The sequence below is a fragment of the Pan troglodytes genome, chromosome 14, assembly GCF_028858775.2.
Source record: "Pan troglodytes isolate AG18354 chromosome 14, NHGRI_mPanTro3-v2.0_pri, whole genome shotgun sequence".
NCBI lineage: Eukaryota > Metazoa > Chordata > Mammalia > Primates > Hominidae > Pan > Pan troglodytes.
In genome coordinates this window covers 43,636,184-43,652,426 of record NC_072412.2, presented here as the reverse complement: position 1 = coordinate 43,652,426, position 16,243 = coordinate 43,636,184, and the positions used below count along the sequence as shown (strand labels likewise).

Here is a 16,243-nt window from a genome sequence, read left to right as displayed (position 1 = left end):
TACTTGGTTTAAAGGATTTAATGACTTTATTATACATAGCAGTCGGCATTTAATGTTTATATAATAAAAATCCAGACCTTTTTAATTAAAAGATGATAGTATAACAAAATCTGGCTCTTGAGGTGCCTTCTCCTTGTTTCAATGTATTTGTGTTCATATATTGCTGTCGTAAGAATTTTGGAGGGGGAGAGACCCAGATTTTTGAAACTCAGATTTCCCTAACTGTAGAGTTGCCCTTTTTATTTTTTATTTTTATTTTTTTGAGACGGAGTCTCGCTCTGTCGCCCAGGCTGGAGTGTAGTGGCCTGATCTCGGCTCACTGCAAGCTCCGCCTCCCAGGTTCACGACATTCCCCTGCCTCAGCCTCTCACGTAGCTGGGACTACAGGCACCTGCCACCACGCCCAGCTAATTTTTCGTATTTTTAGTAGAGACGGGGTTTCACCGCGTTAGCCAGAATGGTCTTGATCTCCTCACCTCGTGATCCGCCCGCCTCAGCCTCCTAAAGTGCTGGGATTATAGGCACGAGCCACCGCACCCGGCTGACTTGCTCTTTATATCTTAGTGGGACTTGATGCAGCCTAAGCAGGAGTTTGAAAGTGATATGGCAGGCAAAAATTAATACACTTCAAAAGATCTTATTTTCTTACGTCTTAAATTCTGGATTTTTTTTAAACCTTTATTTTAAAGGGAATAACACCCCAACCCTTCCTCCCCCATCAAAACAGCTCAAACAGTACCCTTTGCTACTGGTCATTAGAACAAGTATCTGCTTCCAGAGGGCTATCTCAACAGCTCTTTTACTCTATCAGCTTTGGGTAAGACTTTAATATATGTGTTTATTAAGCGTCAAAGCATATCAGCACAATCATAGTGAGTTATTTAGGTGGCCCAAAGGGTGTACAGCTGCTGTTTGGGGTAATTTAAAACTTTGACTTAAAAAACAAAACAAAACAAAAAACCTTTGACTTAAGGCTACATTTTGAGAGATCAAGAGCATTTTCTTTCATACGGCAGTCCAAAGAAAGGACATTCCACCCATCTACATTCCATTGCAGTTTCAATCGGTTAGGGTAGTTTCTATTTTCCATTCAAGAACTATTGAAAAAGAATGTCAAATTTGCATTTCAACAATGGATGGCAGCGATTAACCAGGCATATCACTTGCAACAAAAGCTCAAGAAGTAAAAAAGAAATTATTTTTGTGAAAACACAAATAGCCACAGTTCTATAAAAACAACCAATCACATATTAATATCATAGAACAAGTAGTCTTCTCAAACATATTTGATGTTTATTACTGTATCACTTTGAATATTTGCGAGAGCCTATTTACTTCTAGCAGAGGTTTACATTAGCAATATAAAGTAAAAAATAAATAAATAAATAAATAAATAAATGAAGTCCGGATTTTTCTTTTCAGTGTGGGAGACCCCACATAAAGCAACAATGTATCATAGCTTTGACACTGGATAAATGGGATGTTAAGAGTGCACTTCTATTCAATAACATGCAAATGGTGACATAATTCACTTTTTGAAGGCCTCCCCTTGGAGCAAGAGGAAGAGTTCAGAGAAAACTAAAGGTAAAAAGTTGAACTGACAACTAGAGGTGTATCAAAACTGCAAATGACAATCGTTTTTGCTTTAACAATCTTCTGAAATAGGAATGTAAATCCTTGAGACTTCCTGAATCAGAGGTCTAACCATAAGCGTTGATTCCCCTAACAACCTAAATTTAACAAAATGAAAATTCCTCCCTACAGTTTTTCGGCTTGCTTTATCATTTTTAAATTCCTGGGAAAGACTTACATTCTCGATTATTGGTAAGAAACGCTTAGAACTAGGTTTTGACATGAAATACCAAGAAAGTAACCGCCAGTAAATTGCCCCCAATCAAACCTAACATTGCTTCTGTAGAACTACAGTTGGACCCATGAAATGTAACGTGTGTGTGTGTGTGTATTTTTAAACTGGAATTTCGGATGGCTTTTTCTTTTCTAGCCCTAAAAGGCATTCTTATCATTTGTGTTGCTCACATGTCCGGACCACCTTGCCTCCTGAGTCAAACCAATGGGGGATATAGCCAGGACGATGAACGAAAAAGGCGTCGCTGCTTGGAGACACCTGTTGAGGTCAGTCGATTACAGGGCCGGCCTGCTTCTGTCCTCCAGTTAAGGATGGATTGCAACCACTCCTCGTTAGAGAAGAGCCTAGCCCAGAGGAGCTCAGGCAGTTAACTGGAAACAGCTGCAACATCTGCCCGGCCGCCTCGCCCCCGCTCGTGGAAGGGCGAGGGGACCGCATGGCAGCAACTGCACTGCACAAAAGACAACACCTATCACCGGGAGCCACCGGCCTTCAGTAGACCCCACAGCTCCCGGCCCTAGGGCATCCCCCGAGGAGGCAAGGGCCGGGGGCGAGCCCAGGTGCGGCGAGGGGGAGGAGGTTTCCGCCACGCGCCAGGGAAGAAAGCCTGACTCATGTCGTGGCAGCGGCAGCAGCCGCGGCGGCGGGCTCCTGGGAACTGAAACTCGTGATGCTGTTGCTGCGGAGAAAAGCCTCATTACCCATTCCGCAGGCGGGGGACACCACCCAGGGCGCGCACACCAAGCGCCGGCGCTCCCGCCGCCTCCGCCGGCCCTTCCGCGCCGCGCCCCCTCCTCTGCCGCGTGCCCGCGCGCGCCGGCCGCGAGTGTGAAAAGAGCGGACACACCTAACCTGGGCGCGCGGCAGGCGCGCACCCTGCCCACCCCCACCGAGCCGAAATCACGCAGTCCGACCCGGATTCGCTCCTTCGGCCGGAATTCCCCACCCCCACTATCCCCTCCGGCTCCACCACTCCCGGCTTCGGCGCCTCTGCCAGCCTTCGGTAATTTCCGTCGGGAGACCCGGCGCTCGCCTAGGCCCGAAGACCCGCCGCCTCCTGCCCCGCCAGACCCGGCTTTATGTCTGCGGAGCCGAGGCGCATGCGCAGACGCCATCTTCCCTCCTTCTCCTCCGCCTGCCCCCTCCCCCCAGCCACCACCGCCTCCTCTCGCCGGCGGTCGCCCCTCCTCCTCCTGCGCTCCGCGCTGGTCCCTCCCCTCCCGATGCCGCGAGAGACTGGGGGATACGGTGGAGCCGGGGGAGCCGAAGAAGAGCACTAGTAACAACCACCACAGCCCCCTCCCCGCCCGACACCCTCCCTCGGCACCCACTCACTCCCCCGCCCCGTTTGCCGACACCGACCAACCCCACCTCGTTCCTTTGAACGGCGTCGGCTGCAGTCGCTGCACCAGCCCGTCTGGCCACCAACGCCGCCGAGAAAGGAGCCGCCGCCGCCTGCGGCCCCCTCCCGCCCGGTCGCGGGAGCAGCGGGGTGAGGAAGAGCCGGCTGCGGAGGAAGAGGACAAGAGAGGGTCGCACCCTCCGCCCTAGCGCACGTCCCGCCGCCCTCCGGAGAGGCTCGGGCGCCGGCCCCTTCCTCCCCGAGGACGTGTGCCGAGTCGAGGCGCCTGCCCTGAGGGAGGAAAATGCTCGGGCTCCATGGCTGCCAGTGATGGAGCGGTCCCTGGGCTCCCGCTGCCACCGCCGCCGCCGCGCCCCGGCCGTGCTCCGCGAGGACCCGGCGTCTCTGCGCGCCCGCCCGCGCCTCGTTGCTGGGCTCACCGTACCGGGCGCCTCGCCGCCGCCCCGCTCGCAGCCGCGTCGCCCCGGCCCCAGCCGCGGCCAGCGTTTCCTCACCGAGCAGCCGCCGCGAGCCCAGGGGGTTTGAAAGGGTCTGCGGGGCGCGGGGGGAGGGCCGAGCGGGGCCGGGAGGGGAGGTTTGAGCGACACTGAGCTCGGGGCTCGCTGGTGGCGGCGGCGGCCCCGGGGGTGGCGAGGGGAAGGCGACATTTGCTTGGCGCTGCCTCCGTGCAGAGCGGCCGGGAGGGCTTTGCAGCGGCCGCCGCCGCGGCGGGAGGAGGGGGCTGAGGCGGCTTCGGAGTTGGCCGGAGAAGGTGGGCATTTCTCGCTTTTCCTCCCCTTCCTGCGCTCTCCCCCTCCCTCCTGCCCCGCACCCCACGTGAAGCAGAATATAAAGGGGGGTGTGAGGCTAGAGGGGAAAGTGAATGGCGAAGGACTGAAGGGATCCCCCCTTCGGGTCCCCGGCCGCCCTGTTCACCCTCGTTCATCCTCCTTTCCGAAGCTCGCTGTCGAAGGCAGGAGCGACCGGCGCCTTTGGCTGAGGAGGAGGAGAAGGAGGAATCGCGGCAGGCGGAGCGTCAGGTCCCGTTTTCCTCTCCGGCGTCTCGAATACAAAGATTACGGTGCAGAAGGAAATTGCACTCGTCTCCTCCGCGCCCCCGGTACCCAACACAATGCACCAGCCGCCTGAGTCCACCGCCGCGGCCGCCGCCGCTGCAGACATTAGCGCTAGGAAGATGGCGCACCCGGCAATGTTCCCTCGAAGGGGCAGCGGTAGTGGCAGCGCCTCTGCTCTCAATGCAGCAGGTACCGGCGTCGGTAGTAATGCCACATCTTCCGAGGATTTTCCGCCTCCGTCGCTGCTTCAGCCGCCGCCCCCTGCAGCATCTTCTACGTCGGGACCACAGCCTCCGCCTCCACAAAGCCTGAACCTCCTTTCGCAGGCTCAGCTGCAGGCACAGCCTCTTGCGCCAGGCGGAACTCAAATGAAAAAGAAAAGTGGCTTCCAGATAACTAGCGTTACTCCTGCTCAGATCTCCGCTAGTATCAGCTCTAACAACAGTATAGCAGAGGACACTGAGAGCTATGATGATCTGGATGAATCTCACACGGAAGATCTCTCTTCTTCGGAGATCCTTGATGTGTCACTTTCCAGGGCTACTGACTTAGGGGAGCCCGAACGCAGCTCCTCAGAAGAGACCCTAAATAACTTCCAGGAAGCCGAGACACCTGGGGCAGTCTCTCCCAACCAGCCCCACCTTCCTCAGCCTCATTTGCCTCACCTTCCACAACAGAATGTTGTGATCAATGGGAATGCTCATCCACACCACCTCCATCACCACCATCACATTCATCATGGGCACCACCTCCAACATGGGCACCACCATCCATCTCATGTTGCTGTGGCCAGTGCATCCATTACTGGTGGGCCACCCTCAAGCCCAGTATCTAGAAAACTCTCTACAACTGGAAGCTCTGACAGTATCACACTAGTTGCACCAACTTCTGCTGTATCATCCAGTGGTTCACCTGCATCTGTAATGACTAATGTGCGTGCTCCAAGTACTACAGGTGGAATAGGTATAAATTCTGTTACTGGCACTAGTACAGTAAATAGTGTTAACATTACTGCTGTGGGTAGTTTTAATCCTAATGTGACAAGCAGCATGCTTGGTAATGTTAATATAAGTACAAGCAATGTTCCTAGTGCTGCTGGTGTGAGTGTTGGGCCTGGAGTTACCAGTGGTGTTAATGTGAATATCTTGAGTGGCATGGGCAATGGTACTATTTCTTCCTCTGCTGCTGTTAGCAGTGTTCCTAATGCAGCTGCAGGGATGACTGGGGGATCGGTTTCAAGTCAGCAGCAACAACCAACAGTTAACACTTCGAGGTTCAGAGTTGTGAAGTTAGATTCTAGTTCTGAGCCCTTTAAAAAAGGTAGATGGACTTGCACTGAGTTCTATGAAAAAGAAAATGCTGTACCTGCTACAGAAGGTGTGCTGATAAATAAAGTGGTGGAGACTGTAAAGCAAAATCCGATAGAAGTGACTTCTGAAAGGGAGAGCACTAGTGGGAGTTCAGTGAGCAGTAGTGTCAGCACACTGAGTCACTATACAGAGAGTGTGGGAAGTGGAGAGATGGGAGCCCCTACTGTGGTGGTGCAGCAGCAGCAGCAGCAACAACAACAACAGCAACAACCAGCTCTCCAAGGTGTGACCCTCCAACAGATGGATTTTGGTAGCACTGGTCCACAGAGTATTCCAGCAGTTAGTATACCGCAGAGTATTTCTCAGTCACAGATCTCACAAGTACAATTACAGTCTCAAGAACTGAGCTATCAGCAAAAGCAAGGTCTTCAGCCAGTACCTCTGCAAGCCACTATGAGTGCTGCAACTGGTATCCAGCCATCGCCTGTAAATGTGGTTGGTGTAACTTCAGCTTTAGGTCAGCAGCCTTCCATTTCCAGTTTGGCTCAACCCCAGCTACCATATTCTCAGGCGGCTCCTCCAGTGCAAACTCCCCTTCCAGGGGCACCACCACCCCAACAGTTACAGTATGGACAACAGCAACCAATGGTTTCTACACAGATGGCCCCAGGCCATGTCAAATCAGTGACTCAAAATCCTGCTTCAGAGTATGTACAACAGCAGCCAATTCTTCAAACAGCAATGTCCTCCGGACAGCCCAGTTCTGCAGGAGTAGGAGCAGGAACAACAGTGATTCCTGTGGCTCAGCCACAGGGTATCCAGCTGCCAGTGCAGCCCACAGCAGTCCCAGCACAACCTGCAGGGGCATCTGTCCAGCCTGTTGGCCAGGCTCCGGCAGCAGTGTCTGCTGTACCTACTGGCAGTCAGATTGCAAATATTGGTCAGCAAGCAAACATACCTACTGCAGTGCAGCAGCCCTCTACCCAGGTTCCACCTTCAGTTATTCAGCAGGGTGCTCCTCCATCTTCGCAAGTGGTTCCACCTGCTCAAACTGGGATTATTCATCAGGGAGTTCAAACTAGTGCTCCAAGCCTTCCTCAACAATTGGTTATTGCATCCCAAAGTTCGTTGTTAACTGTGCCTCCCCAGCCACAAGGAGTAGAACCAGTAGCTCAAGGAATTGTTTCACAGCAGTTGCCTGCAGTTAGTTCTTTGCCCTCTGCTAGTAGTATTTCTGTTACAAGTCAGGTTAGTTCAACTGGTCCTTCTGGAATGCCTTCTGCCCCAACAAACTTGGTTCCACCACAAAATATAGCACAAACCCCTGCTACCCAAAATGGTAATTTGGTTCAAAGTGTTAGTCAACCTCCCTTGATAGCAACTAATATAAATTTGCCTTTGGCACAACAGATACCACTAAGTTCTACCCAGTTCTCCGCACAATCATTAGCTCAGGCAATTGGAAGCCAAATTGAAGATGCCAGGCGTGCAGCGGAGCCCTCCTTAGGTGGCTTACCTCAGACTATCAGTGGTGACAGTGGGGGAATGTCAGCAGTTTCAGATGGGAGTAGCAGCAGCCTAGCAGCCTCTGCTTCTCTTTTCCCGTTGAAGGTGCTACCGCTGACGACACCCCTGGTGGATGGCGAGGATGAGAGGTAAGATCATGTCATATTTCTGGAGACATTCAACAGATTTGAAGTTAATCTATTTAGTAGCTATATGTATGCACAAAATGACTCTAAAACATTGTATATTGTTTTCATTTTTGTATGTGAAAAATGCATTTTTATGGGAAGTTTTATAGAGCAAGAGTTATGGAATGTTTCAGAGGGAGTAGGAAATAGTAATATGTAAACAATATTTTCAGAATAGTTGTTGAGCATGTGTTCACATTAAAAACAGGTTTGGGGGCACCAAGTGGTTTTATTATCTCTAAAATGCTTTTTAGAAATATTATGGAAAGCTTAATTTTTGCTAACCCACATAATACTTAATCTATTTTGAGCTGCTAAAATAATCTCTTGGGGGGTTGTGGTTCCCACGTTTGTTCTCCTTTACTAGACATCCCTTTTTCATTTCTACTGTGTTTGATCTTAGTCTGTGAAAGATATTGTTGCCTGCTTTTCCTAGTCAGATATGGTAGGATAGATGACTTAATCTGGGTTATATAGGTTGCCCTCATACTCCAACTGACCAACTTTTGCGTACTTATTTAATGGTCATTTTATCTGAACAGTAAAGGAATGGGAATCTTATTTTGTGGGAAAGGAGGACATAAACTATCAAAATAACCAGACTTATCTTGATAGTATGCTGAACATTTTTTCTTTTGCATGGTAGATCAAGGTGGTAGCCATTTTAAAGAACAGAGAAAGTAAGTCTTGGAGGATTGAATTTATAGAGGCGTGAAAATAAGACCTTGGTCTCTGGCTAATCTACTCCACCTGTTCCTTTCTTTCCTTACCAAAAAGATACAGAAAGCCTAAAGTACATTATTAAACCAAGCGTTTTTTCACGTAGATTGGAAATAATATGCCAGTAACGCTTATTGAATCAAATTGTGTCTTTGAAGCTGACTGGCTAAAAAAGTTGTGAAATCTTTCATGTTGATTTTTAAAGTAATGTTCTTTTCACAAATTTTCCAGTCTGTTACTAACCTTGATTAAAATGCTATTATAGGAGTTATGGAAAGACATCATTTTCACGGTGGAATTTGGAGTAAGCGTGCAAGATATTTAATTATTTTAGTATTAGTTGGAGGGTTTTGTGATTGAACTTTCATCAAGCGAATTTAAGCATTTATATTCTATATGTATGTTTGTGGGTTTTGCTTTGGAAAAATTGAGCATATTGCAAAATAGTTGTAATTTTAGAAAAAGAAAACAGGTCAAATGTTTCAGTGAGGTTTGTGTTATTTAGTTGTTTAAAAGGTAAGATAAAGACATGGTTAAATTGATAAAATCTTGTCTTTCAAGATTTTTATTATTTTTCTAATAGTCAGGTAATTAAAACCTTGTTACCTAACCAAATGTATTCTGTATTATTTGTACAAAACTGTACTCTAAAAGATAAACTTCTAGGAGGTAGTTTCCTTAATTGTTCCATTATTATTGTTAAACCTTTAATTTTATCATTGCTAATACTCAACTGTAATTTTAAAAGAATTACCACAAATATTAATGTTTTTTAAGTCAAAAGGTTATGATTTGAGTGAAGCCTCTATAAAAACAGCTATATTATGTGGATGCTAAGTTTAGAGAAACAAAAGACGGGTAAAATACACAAACAAAAACACTCATTTTGAATTCAAACTTGCCATGATTTTGTAATTGCCATTTGTGGTCTCCTGGCTTGACTTTCACCTCTTTTTCCTCCTATTGGTAGGACATGATAGGATTTTCCACAGCTTGCCCTTCCAGGCAATTAAAGTCAGATGATGCTACTTTCAACTAGATTTTTAACTATAGGAATAGGGTCCCAGTTTAAGATATTAATATAAAATTAATTTTTCCAGATAATAATTGAGAAAAGGAATAATAAGGTGGAAATTATGGAATTCTAGAAAGGGACAAAAAGACATACTGAGAAATAAGGAAATATAGATCTAATACAAGTTGTCTTCAGACACTGTACACATTCAATTATAATTATGTTTACCAGTCTCTCCCACAAGACCAGGAGTTCCTCAAGAGCAGGGACTGTTTTGAATTTACTACCTATTTGGGCCTTGGTTAGTTAACATCAAAGTTTCGTGATTAAAAACCAGAAAATTTTTGTTTTAGCGGTATCTTAAATTCTGTGAAATCGGAATGTAGCCCTAAAACACCTTGTAAGATCAGAAAAGATATATATTATATTCTTTATTGTGTTTTACTGAAGATTATTTATCACTACAGTTTGGAAAAAGAAGTTAATTTTCATTTAAATTTGCCCTTGGAAGATAATTTAAGAATAACTACAAGAGAAAACAGTGATATGATTAAAAAACAAACTTTTAAAACCTTTCTTCCCATGGTAGCTTCTGTTGTCACTTGCATCTTCTGGGCTTGGTCACCATTAGTCTCAGGAGAGAGGGAATACATATATAATTTCAATATTATGAATCAGGAAATGTGTTAACAATATAACTTGGGCAGTAGGACAGATGAGGATGGTTATCTTTTAATCATCTTTTGAAATAATACTCGTAACACTTTAGATTATAAAATGTTTAGACATGTGGAAAGTGCCTTCAGTTGATCACTGGGAGAGACTATAAACATGGATCAGGATGCTAAGATTATGTATCTTGTTTTAAAAAAAATCATTCTTATTTAAAAGGTCTTAATGTCAGGCCATGTGCGGTGGCTCACACCTGTAATCCCAGCACTTTGGGAGGCTGAGGTGGGCAGATTGCTTGAGCCCAGAAATTTGAGACCAGCCTGGGCAACATGGCAAAACCCCGTCTCTACAAAAAAATACAAAAATTAGCCAGGCATGGTGGCGCATGCCTGTAGTTCCAGCTACCTGGAAGGCTGAGGTGGTAGGATACCCTGAGCCCTGGAGGTCAAGGCTGCAGTGAGCTGGGATCATGCCACTGCACTCCAGCCTGGGTGGCAGACCAGGACCCTGTCTCCAAAAAAAAAAAAAAAGTCTTAATGTCTTAGACTGTAACATGAACTGTGAATTCACCTTTACAAGAATGGGAAAATACAGGTATTTCATCTTTTATGTTTTGTGATTGTTATTAGCACAGCCTCTTAACGTGAAATGGGTCAAACTTCTATTCATCCTTCAAGACTCAGCTCAGATGTTCTCTTTAAAGCATTCTTTTCACTCAGGGGACATTGTTTCCTTAGCACTTTTTAATATTCCTCTATTTAAGCACTGTACACATTCAATTATAATTATGTTTACCAATCTTTCCCACAAGACTAGATGTTCCTCAAGGGCAGGGATGAATTATTTTTTTGAATTAATTAGCAGGCATTTCTCCTGATTTTTTTTTTGTCATGATTTAAAGTTTATATTGTCCCTCATCTTAAGCACAATTGTGAGAGATGCAGGATCATATAATTTATGCAACAAATGGAAAAGAACTGAATAAAAAGACTTGCTTTTTTGTATCTCTCATCAACATTTTTAGGTGAATTGATGTCTGTCTGCAAAGTACATTGCCTGTTTTATAGTAGGTCCTCAAATATTTAAGACGCATGTGTGTTACCTATAAAATAGGAGTAATACTCATTTTGCCTACTTCTCAGGATAGCAGTAGTATCAGTTAAAATACTTTGTTAACTAAAATACGAAATTATAATTTTTAAAGTTTTTTTTTCAAGATATACATGCACAGTTTAAAGATAGTTTAAATGGTTTTCCAAGAAAAAATGGAAGAGCTTCCTGCACCCTTACTTTCCAGTTTTACTTTCCTAGAAACAATCACTTTCACCTCTTTTAGATGATTATTGTGGTATTTACCTCCCAGTCTCTAAATAACTTGCTTGTCTTACCACTAGATATGTAATATAGCCTGCTCGTTAGGAGCATGGACTGTGGAGTTAGATTGTTTAGATTTGATCTTTCTTGTCATTTACTAGTTTTATGTAACATTGGGCTATTTATCCTCTTTATGGTTCAATTTTCTCATAAAAAAATGATGACAATAGTAGTTACCTCATTGGGTTGATATAAGAATTAAATGAATTTGGAAATTCCCTAGAACTTTGTCTAACTCACATGCCCTATGTAAGTATTTGTTAAATAAAATGCACCTTTCATTTCTTTTTGTCTTTATTAACTTCCTGGGTAGAAAATGAAGATTTAATTTTGTTGTTACCATATACCTACCTGGTCTCCTTTTTTCCCAGTACTCTTCCTCCCAGTAGTTATCAATATTGATTATTCAGTATTCTTGTCAAATATTACTTTTCCTATCCTGTACAGTGTTTTGTGGCTGCTTCCCTGCTCCATCCCCACCTGTCTATTATAGAAATGGGTTTTCCTCCACTCCCAAGTTTTCATCTGTCAGCGCTGTCTGTTTTCTCCAAGTTGCCCCTCCTTTCCCCACCCTCTTCCCATGTTTGTATGTTTTGGGCTCTACCTTTCCTGTAGAACCTTTCCTTAGATGTCTGGTAAGTCTTGATTGTCTGCTTGCAAATAAGTGTTAAAGGATTAAAGAGCTGATTAGAAATTTGCAGTGTGGGGCTGGCCATGGTGGCTCACGCCTATAATTCCAGCACTTTGGGAGGCCAAGGTGAGAGGATTGCTTGAGGCCAGGAGTTTGAGATTAATTTGGGCAATATAGCAAGATCCTGTCTCTACTATATATATATAATTATTTTTAAAAATTCTTTTTCCGTGTGGCTTGTTGACTGTTAACTTTACCACAGAGTAATCTGGCTGGAGTTCATTGTCTTTTTTTACCTCTTTGCCTAGTTTTCTCTATATTTATCACTAAATCCACTTTTCATCAGATGCCTCTTAGGATGTTCCAATATCAGATATCGTTAACAATTTTATCTTTCTCAGGAAGTGTTATATCCCACTGACCTCCATTCTTGACTGGTTGCCTTCTTGGCTTGGTACACAACTATTATTCTGGGATTCCTTTCACTTTGTCTTGTGTTGGATCTTTATTTTCCAGAGACTAGTGTCTTTATTCTTAGTTGGCTTGTTTTAAAATGGCTTTAGTTTACTCTGACACTTTCTTAGGTAAAGAATACCAGGTGGGGAAGTTATGTTCTCTTATATTTTGTGCCATTGCCTTCTAACATCCATATTGCTTTTGAGAAATCTGAAGCCATTCTGATATGTTATATATTGTATGTGACCTGTGTATTTTGTTTTTCCTTCCCTTCCTTTTCCTTCTCCTTCCTTTTCTTCCTCTCATTTTTAAAACCTCTAAAACCTTTATAAGATTTTATGTTTCCAGTGTTCTGAAGTTTTGCCATGATGGATTTTTGTGTGGGTCTGTTTTCATCCACTGTGCTGAGTACTTGGTGAACCCTTTCAGTTTGGAAACATCTTTTCATTCTGGGACTTTTTCTTGAGTCAGGTTGTTGATTATGTCTTTCCATTTTTTCTCTCTTAAACTCCTCTTATTTGGATAATGGACCTTCTTGACTGGTCTTCTAATTTTCTTGTGTTTTCTCAACTATTTTTCATCTGTTTTTCTTTTTGCTCTATTGAGTTTCCGTTTCCCTTATCACATATTTAAATTCCAAGAACTTTTTTTTTTGCTCCTTTTTAATAGTATACTATTCTATTTTAATAATGATAGTATTTTTTCTTAGCTATCTGAATATATAAAATGTTAGCTTTTTTTAAAAGTTTTTTTTTCTTTCTATGTGGTGTTTCCTCTAGGTTTTATTTTCTTACTTTTTGTTTGCTTTGGTCTTTATCTTTCATCTTATAATAGCCTTTCCTCAGATAGTTGGTAGTCATGTGTAAGAGTAAGGAATTAAAATGCTAATTAGAAATTCTGAGCGTGGCTTGTCAATTGTTAGCTTTCCTGTATGGTAACCTGGCTGTGGTGTTTGGTTGGAGGACTTCTAGTGTCGGTTTCTTCTTGTATATCCTCCTAGCTGGTTAGATCCCTATAAGAAGGCTCTTCTGATTTCTTGCTTGGAATTGAAGGCCTTTCTACAAGCATTCTGTGGGGTGGGCAGTGAGGGGGATGTGGAATGAAAGGTTTTGGGGGATCCCCAGATACGTTTCTTCACTCAACCCTGTTTTCAGTATGTTCTGCATTTTGCTGTGCCTGATTTCCTTAGTCCTGTGATCTTATGTTTTACCTTCTTCAGACAATATTCCTTTTTTTTTCTTGGGATTAGGGAGGGACAGTTGGGAATCTGTAGGACTGGTTGCTTCTTAAACTGACTTTTAAACAATCTTTTTAATTTTAGCACCTTCTCCCCCCACATCCCACTTATATAGATGTGGTACTGCCAATTCCTGAGTCTTTTGGGGATTTTGCAGTTTAAATTGGGTTTGTTTTTGGCATTCTCCATTGTTTGCTAAAGATTTGATTTTCTAGTGTTTGCTAAGTCATTTGTCACTCAACTGTCTGCTTTCCAGCTTTCAAATTTTTTTGCTATTGTCTTTTCATCTGCCTCAGTTTTTGTGGGCTTATGTCTTTATATCTTAACAAATTGCTTTTCTGTCATTTTAGTGGGGTTTTAGGGAAGGAGTGAAAAAATAGATGTGTGTGTTTAGTATCGTTACACATCTATTTCAATGGTAGAATACTGTACTATTAAATGTAATGAATGATGCTAATTTTAATTAAGTCATAGCTCCAAGTTAGTTCTCTAATGAATACATAAATTTTAAGAGTGGAATTACTTAGTTTATATTTATTAGAAATAAGAATAGTATGTAATTCAGAATTTCAGTTCATAGAAGTGATGAAAAATGTTAGTATTAGATTCAGTTAATGTCTACCATATTTAACCACTCAGTAATCTTGTGAATTAAGTTTTTTTCTATTTTATTGGTGAATAAACTGAAACTTGCTGAGTGTTTAGAGAGGGCAAGTTGTCTAAGGTTACATACATAGCAGTAAAGCAGAGCTAGGATTCAAGGCTGTTTTTCCAATTCGAAATCTAGTGCCGTTTTTACTTCTTATAAAGCTAATAAGAGGTAAGGCCAGTGCCCATAAGGAATTTTTAAGAGTGTCTGAAAACCTAAAAAATAGGCAGGCTTCATTGCTTTGTGTATTCGTATAACTGATGGAATTGCCATAGAACATAACATTTCCCTGCAAGTCCTTGGTGAGAAAAAAGTGGGTAAAGTCATCACAGTGGTGTGCCTGGAATGCGTTAGACATTCAAATGTTAAATGTTAAGGTGGACATGTTTTATTTATTTATTTTTTCTTTTGAAACTTATGTGGAAATTTTAGGAAAACCATTTTAATTTTTTAATAATTTAGATCAGCTTTTGCAGCATTAGCTTCAGAAATACAAAACACGTAAATTTTATTTCTTGTTTAGAAAGTTTAATTTCACACCTGTAATCGCATCACTTTGGGAGGCCAAGATAGGAGGATCACTTGAGCTCAGGAGTTCAAGACCAACCTAGGCAACATACTCCCCATCTCGATTTAAAAAATTCGATAAAAGAGAAAGTTTAATTTAAAAATATGAAGCTGTTAAGCATGACCTGTTCTGATGCTGCAGTATTAGAACTTTGGTGGTTGGTTTTTGCCGTCTCACTTTTGTTAAGGTTGAATATGTCATGGTAAGAACATGCTTTATTGGCTCATTAAGAGAAACTACACAAGGTTGAAAAATTTTAAAGTATCTTTATACTGATTTTTAAAAAATTATAACAACTTTTTAGATTCTAGGTTAACTTTTTTCCTAGTCTCACATATATTCAAAAGCTGCCCTCCACCACTCCATTTCTTCTTTACCAGTCAATTTGACCAGGAAATCTTGACCTTTCAGCACGATTAGGCCTAGTTGACCTTTGTTTGCCCTCCTTGAAACACTCTATTTTGCGTTTTGTGATAATCTTCCATTTTCTTCCCACTCTTCTGGCCATTCCTTTTCAGTCTGTCTTTCAGGTTTCTCTCTTCTGTCAGACTCTGTTTCCTAGGTTTTCTGAGTCTTCTTTATACTTACTACCTTTTCCCTAGGTAATCATTGGTTCCCATGGCTGTAAAGACAGTTTGTATGCTATTGGCTTCTGAAAGCCTATCACTAGTCCAGACTTCTCTTCTTAGCCTTAGACGGGTAAAGTCATCTGCCTTCATAACATTTCCGCTTGCATTCTCATAGGCTTATCAGTCTCAACAGGTCATAAATGTAACTCTTGATTACCTAGCCCCTCAAATTTCCTTCTTTAGTTGTCTTTATTTTGATAAATATAATTTCTTAATGCAGTTCTTCACTTTAGAAACCTGAGAGTCATTCTTGATAGTTTCTTTTCCTTGCTCTCTACATCTTGATCATTACTTTAAAATCTATCTTCATCTTTTTTTTCTATCCTTATTGCCATTGCTCTAACATAACATCAGCTCTCATTTAATGCACTGCATGTAGTAGCTTCCTCACAGAGCCTCCTGCATATGTCTTGTCTTTTTCTAATATTGTATCTTACAGTCAGAATCATATTCTTAAAATGGAAATCTGTTCAGGTAACTTACTTGGCCAGAACCCCTTTTAAGCCTTTCCATTTATTTTAAGGTAATTTCTTCCTGTCTTTGCTTACTGACGGCTTCATCATGCTTCTTTCTCCCAACTTTCTTCATTCCAGTTGTACTTGACCTTTCAGAAAGTTTTTCAGTTTTCATCCATTCTTCTTCTAGGCCTTTGCACATGCTGTTATTTTAGCCTGAATATCCCTTATGCCATCTCACTTTCATTCCACTTTAAAGCTAAACTCACTTTTTGAGAGGCTGCCTCTGACATACCAATCTAAACTTAGGTTGTTTGTTAATAACTGTTTAATAGCACCTTGTTCTTTTCTTTTATAATGCTTATTACAGTTCGTAATTAGATTTTGTTTTCATGATTATCTGATGATTTTAAGCTTCTTGAATAGGAAGGGGATGTTTGATGTGCTGCATATATTCAAAGCCTATTTCAATGCCTATTAGATAAAATCTGCTTAATCAAGAAAATATACTGTTAATATTGTCATAAGAAATCTGCTTAATCAAGAAA

General features: G+C 42.6%; 2 protein-coding genes across 9 annotated transcripts in view; one reads left to right on the top strand and one right to left on the bottom strand.

The window, feature by feature from the left end:
• Nucleotides 1-2,982, bottom strand: LOC134808228 (uncharacterized). Its single transcript, XM_063792648.1, has one exon. It carries the CDS (start codon nt 2,980-2,982, stop codon nt 2,227-2,229), a length of 756 nt encoding a protein of 251 aa, XP_063648718.1. The 3' UTR covers nt 1-2,226.
• A 350-nt stretch (nt 2,983-3,332) lies between these two features.
• The window catches only part of TSC22D1 (TSC22 domain family member 1), a 146,454-nt gene continuing 133,543 nt past the window's right edge, over nt 3,333-16,243 (top strand). For 3 of the 8 annotated variants that reach the window (XR_010150668.1, XR_001708702.3, XM_003954261.5), the window contains exon 1: nt 4,119-7,250. Coding sequence is in view for 5 of the 8 variants with exons in the window: in XM_003954261.5 (XP_003954310.2) it covers nt 4,342-7,250 (2,909 nt within the window). In the remaining 3 variants the exon portion in view is untranslated. Of the gene's footprint in view, nt 3,760-3,891; nt 3,982-4,118; nt 7,251-16,243 lie in introns of those variants that run through there. The other 5 variants (XM_063792485.1, XM_063792487.1, XM_063792486.1 and 2 more) reach the window with 4 other exon arrangements.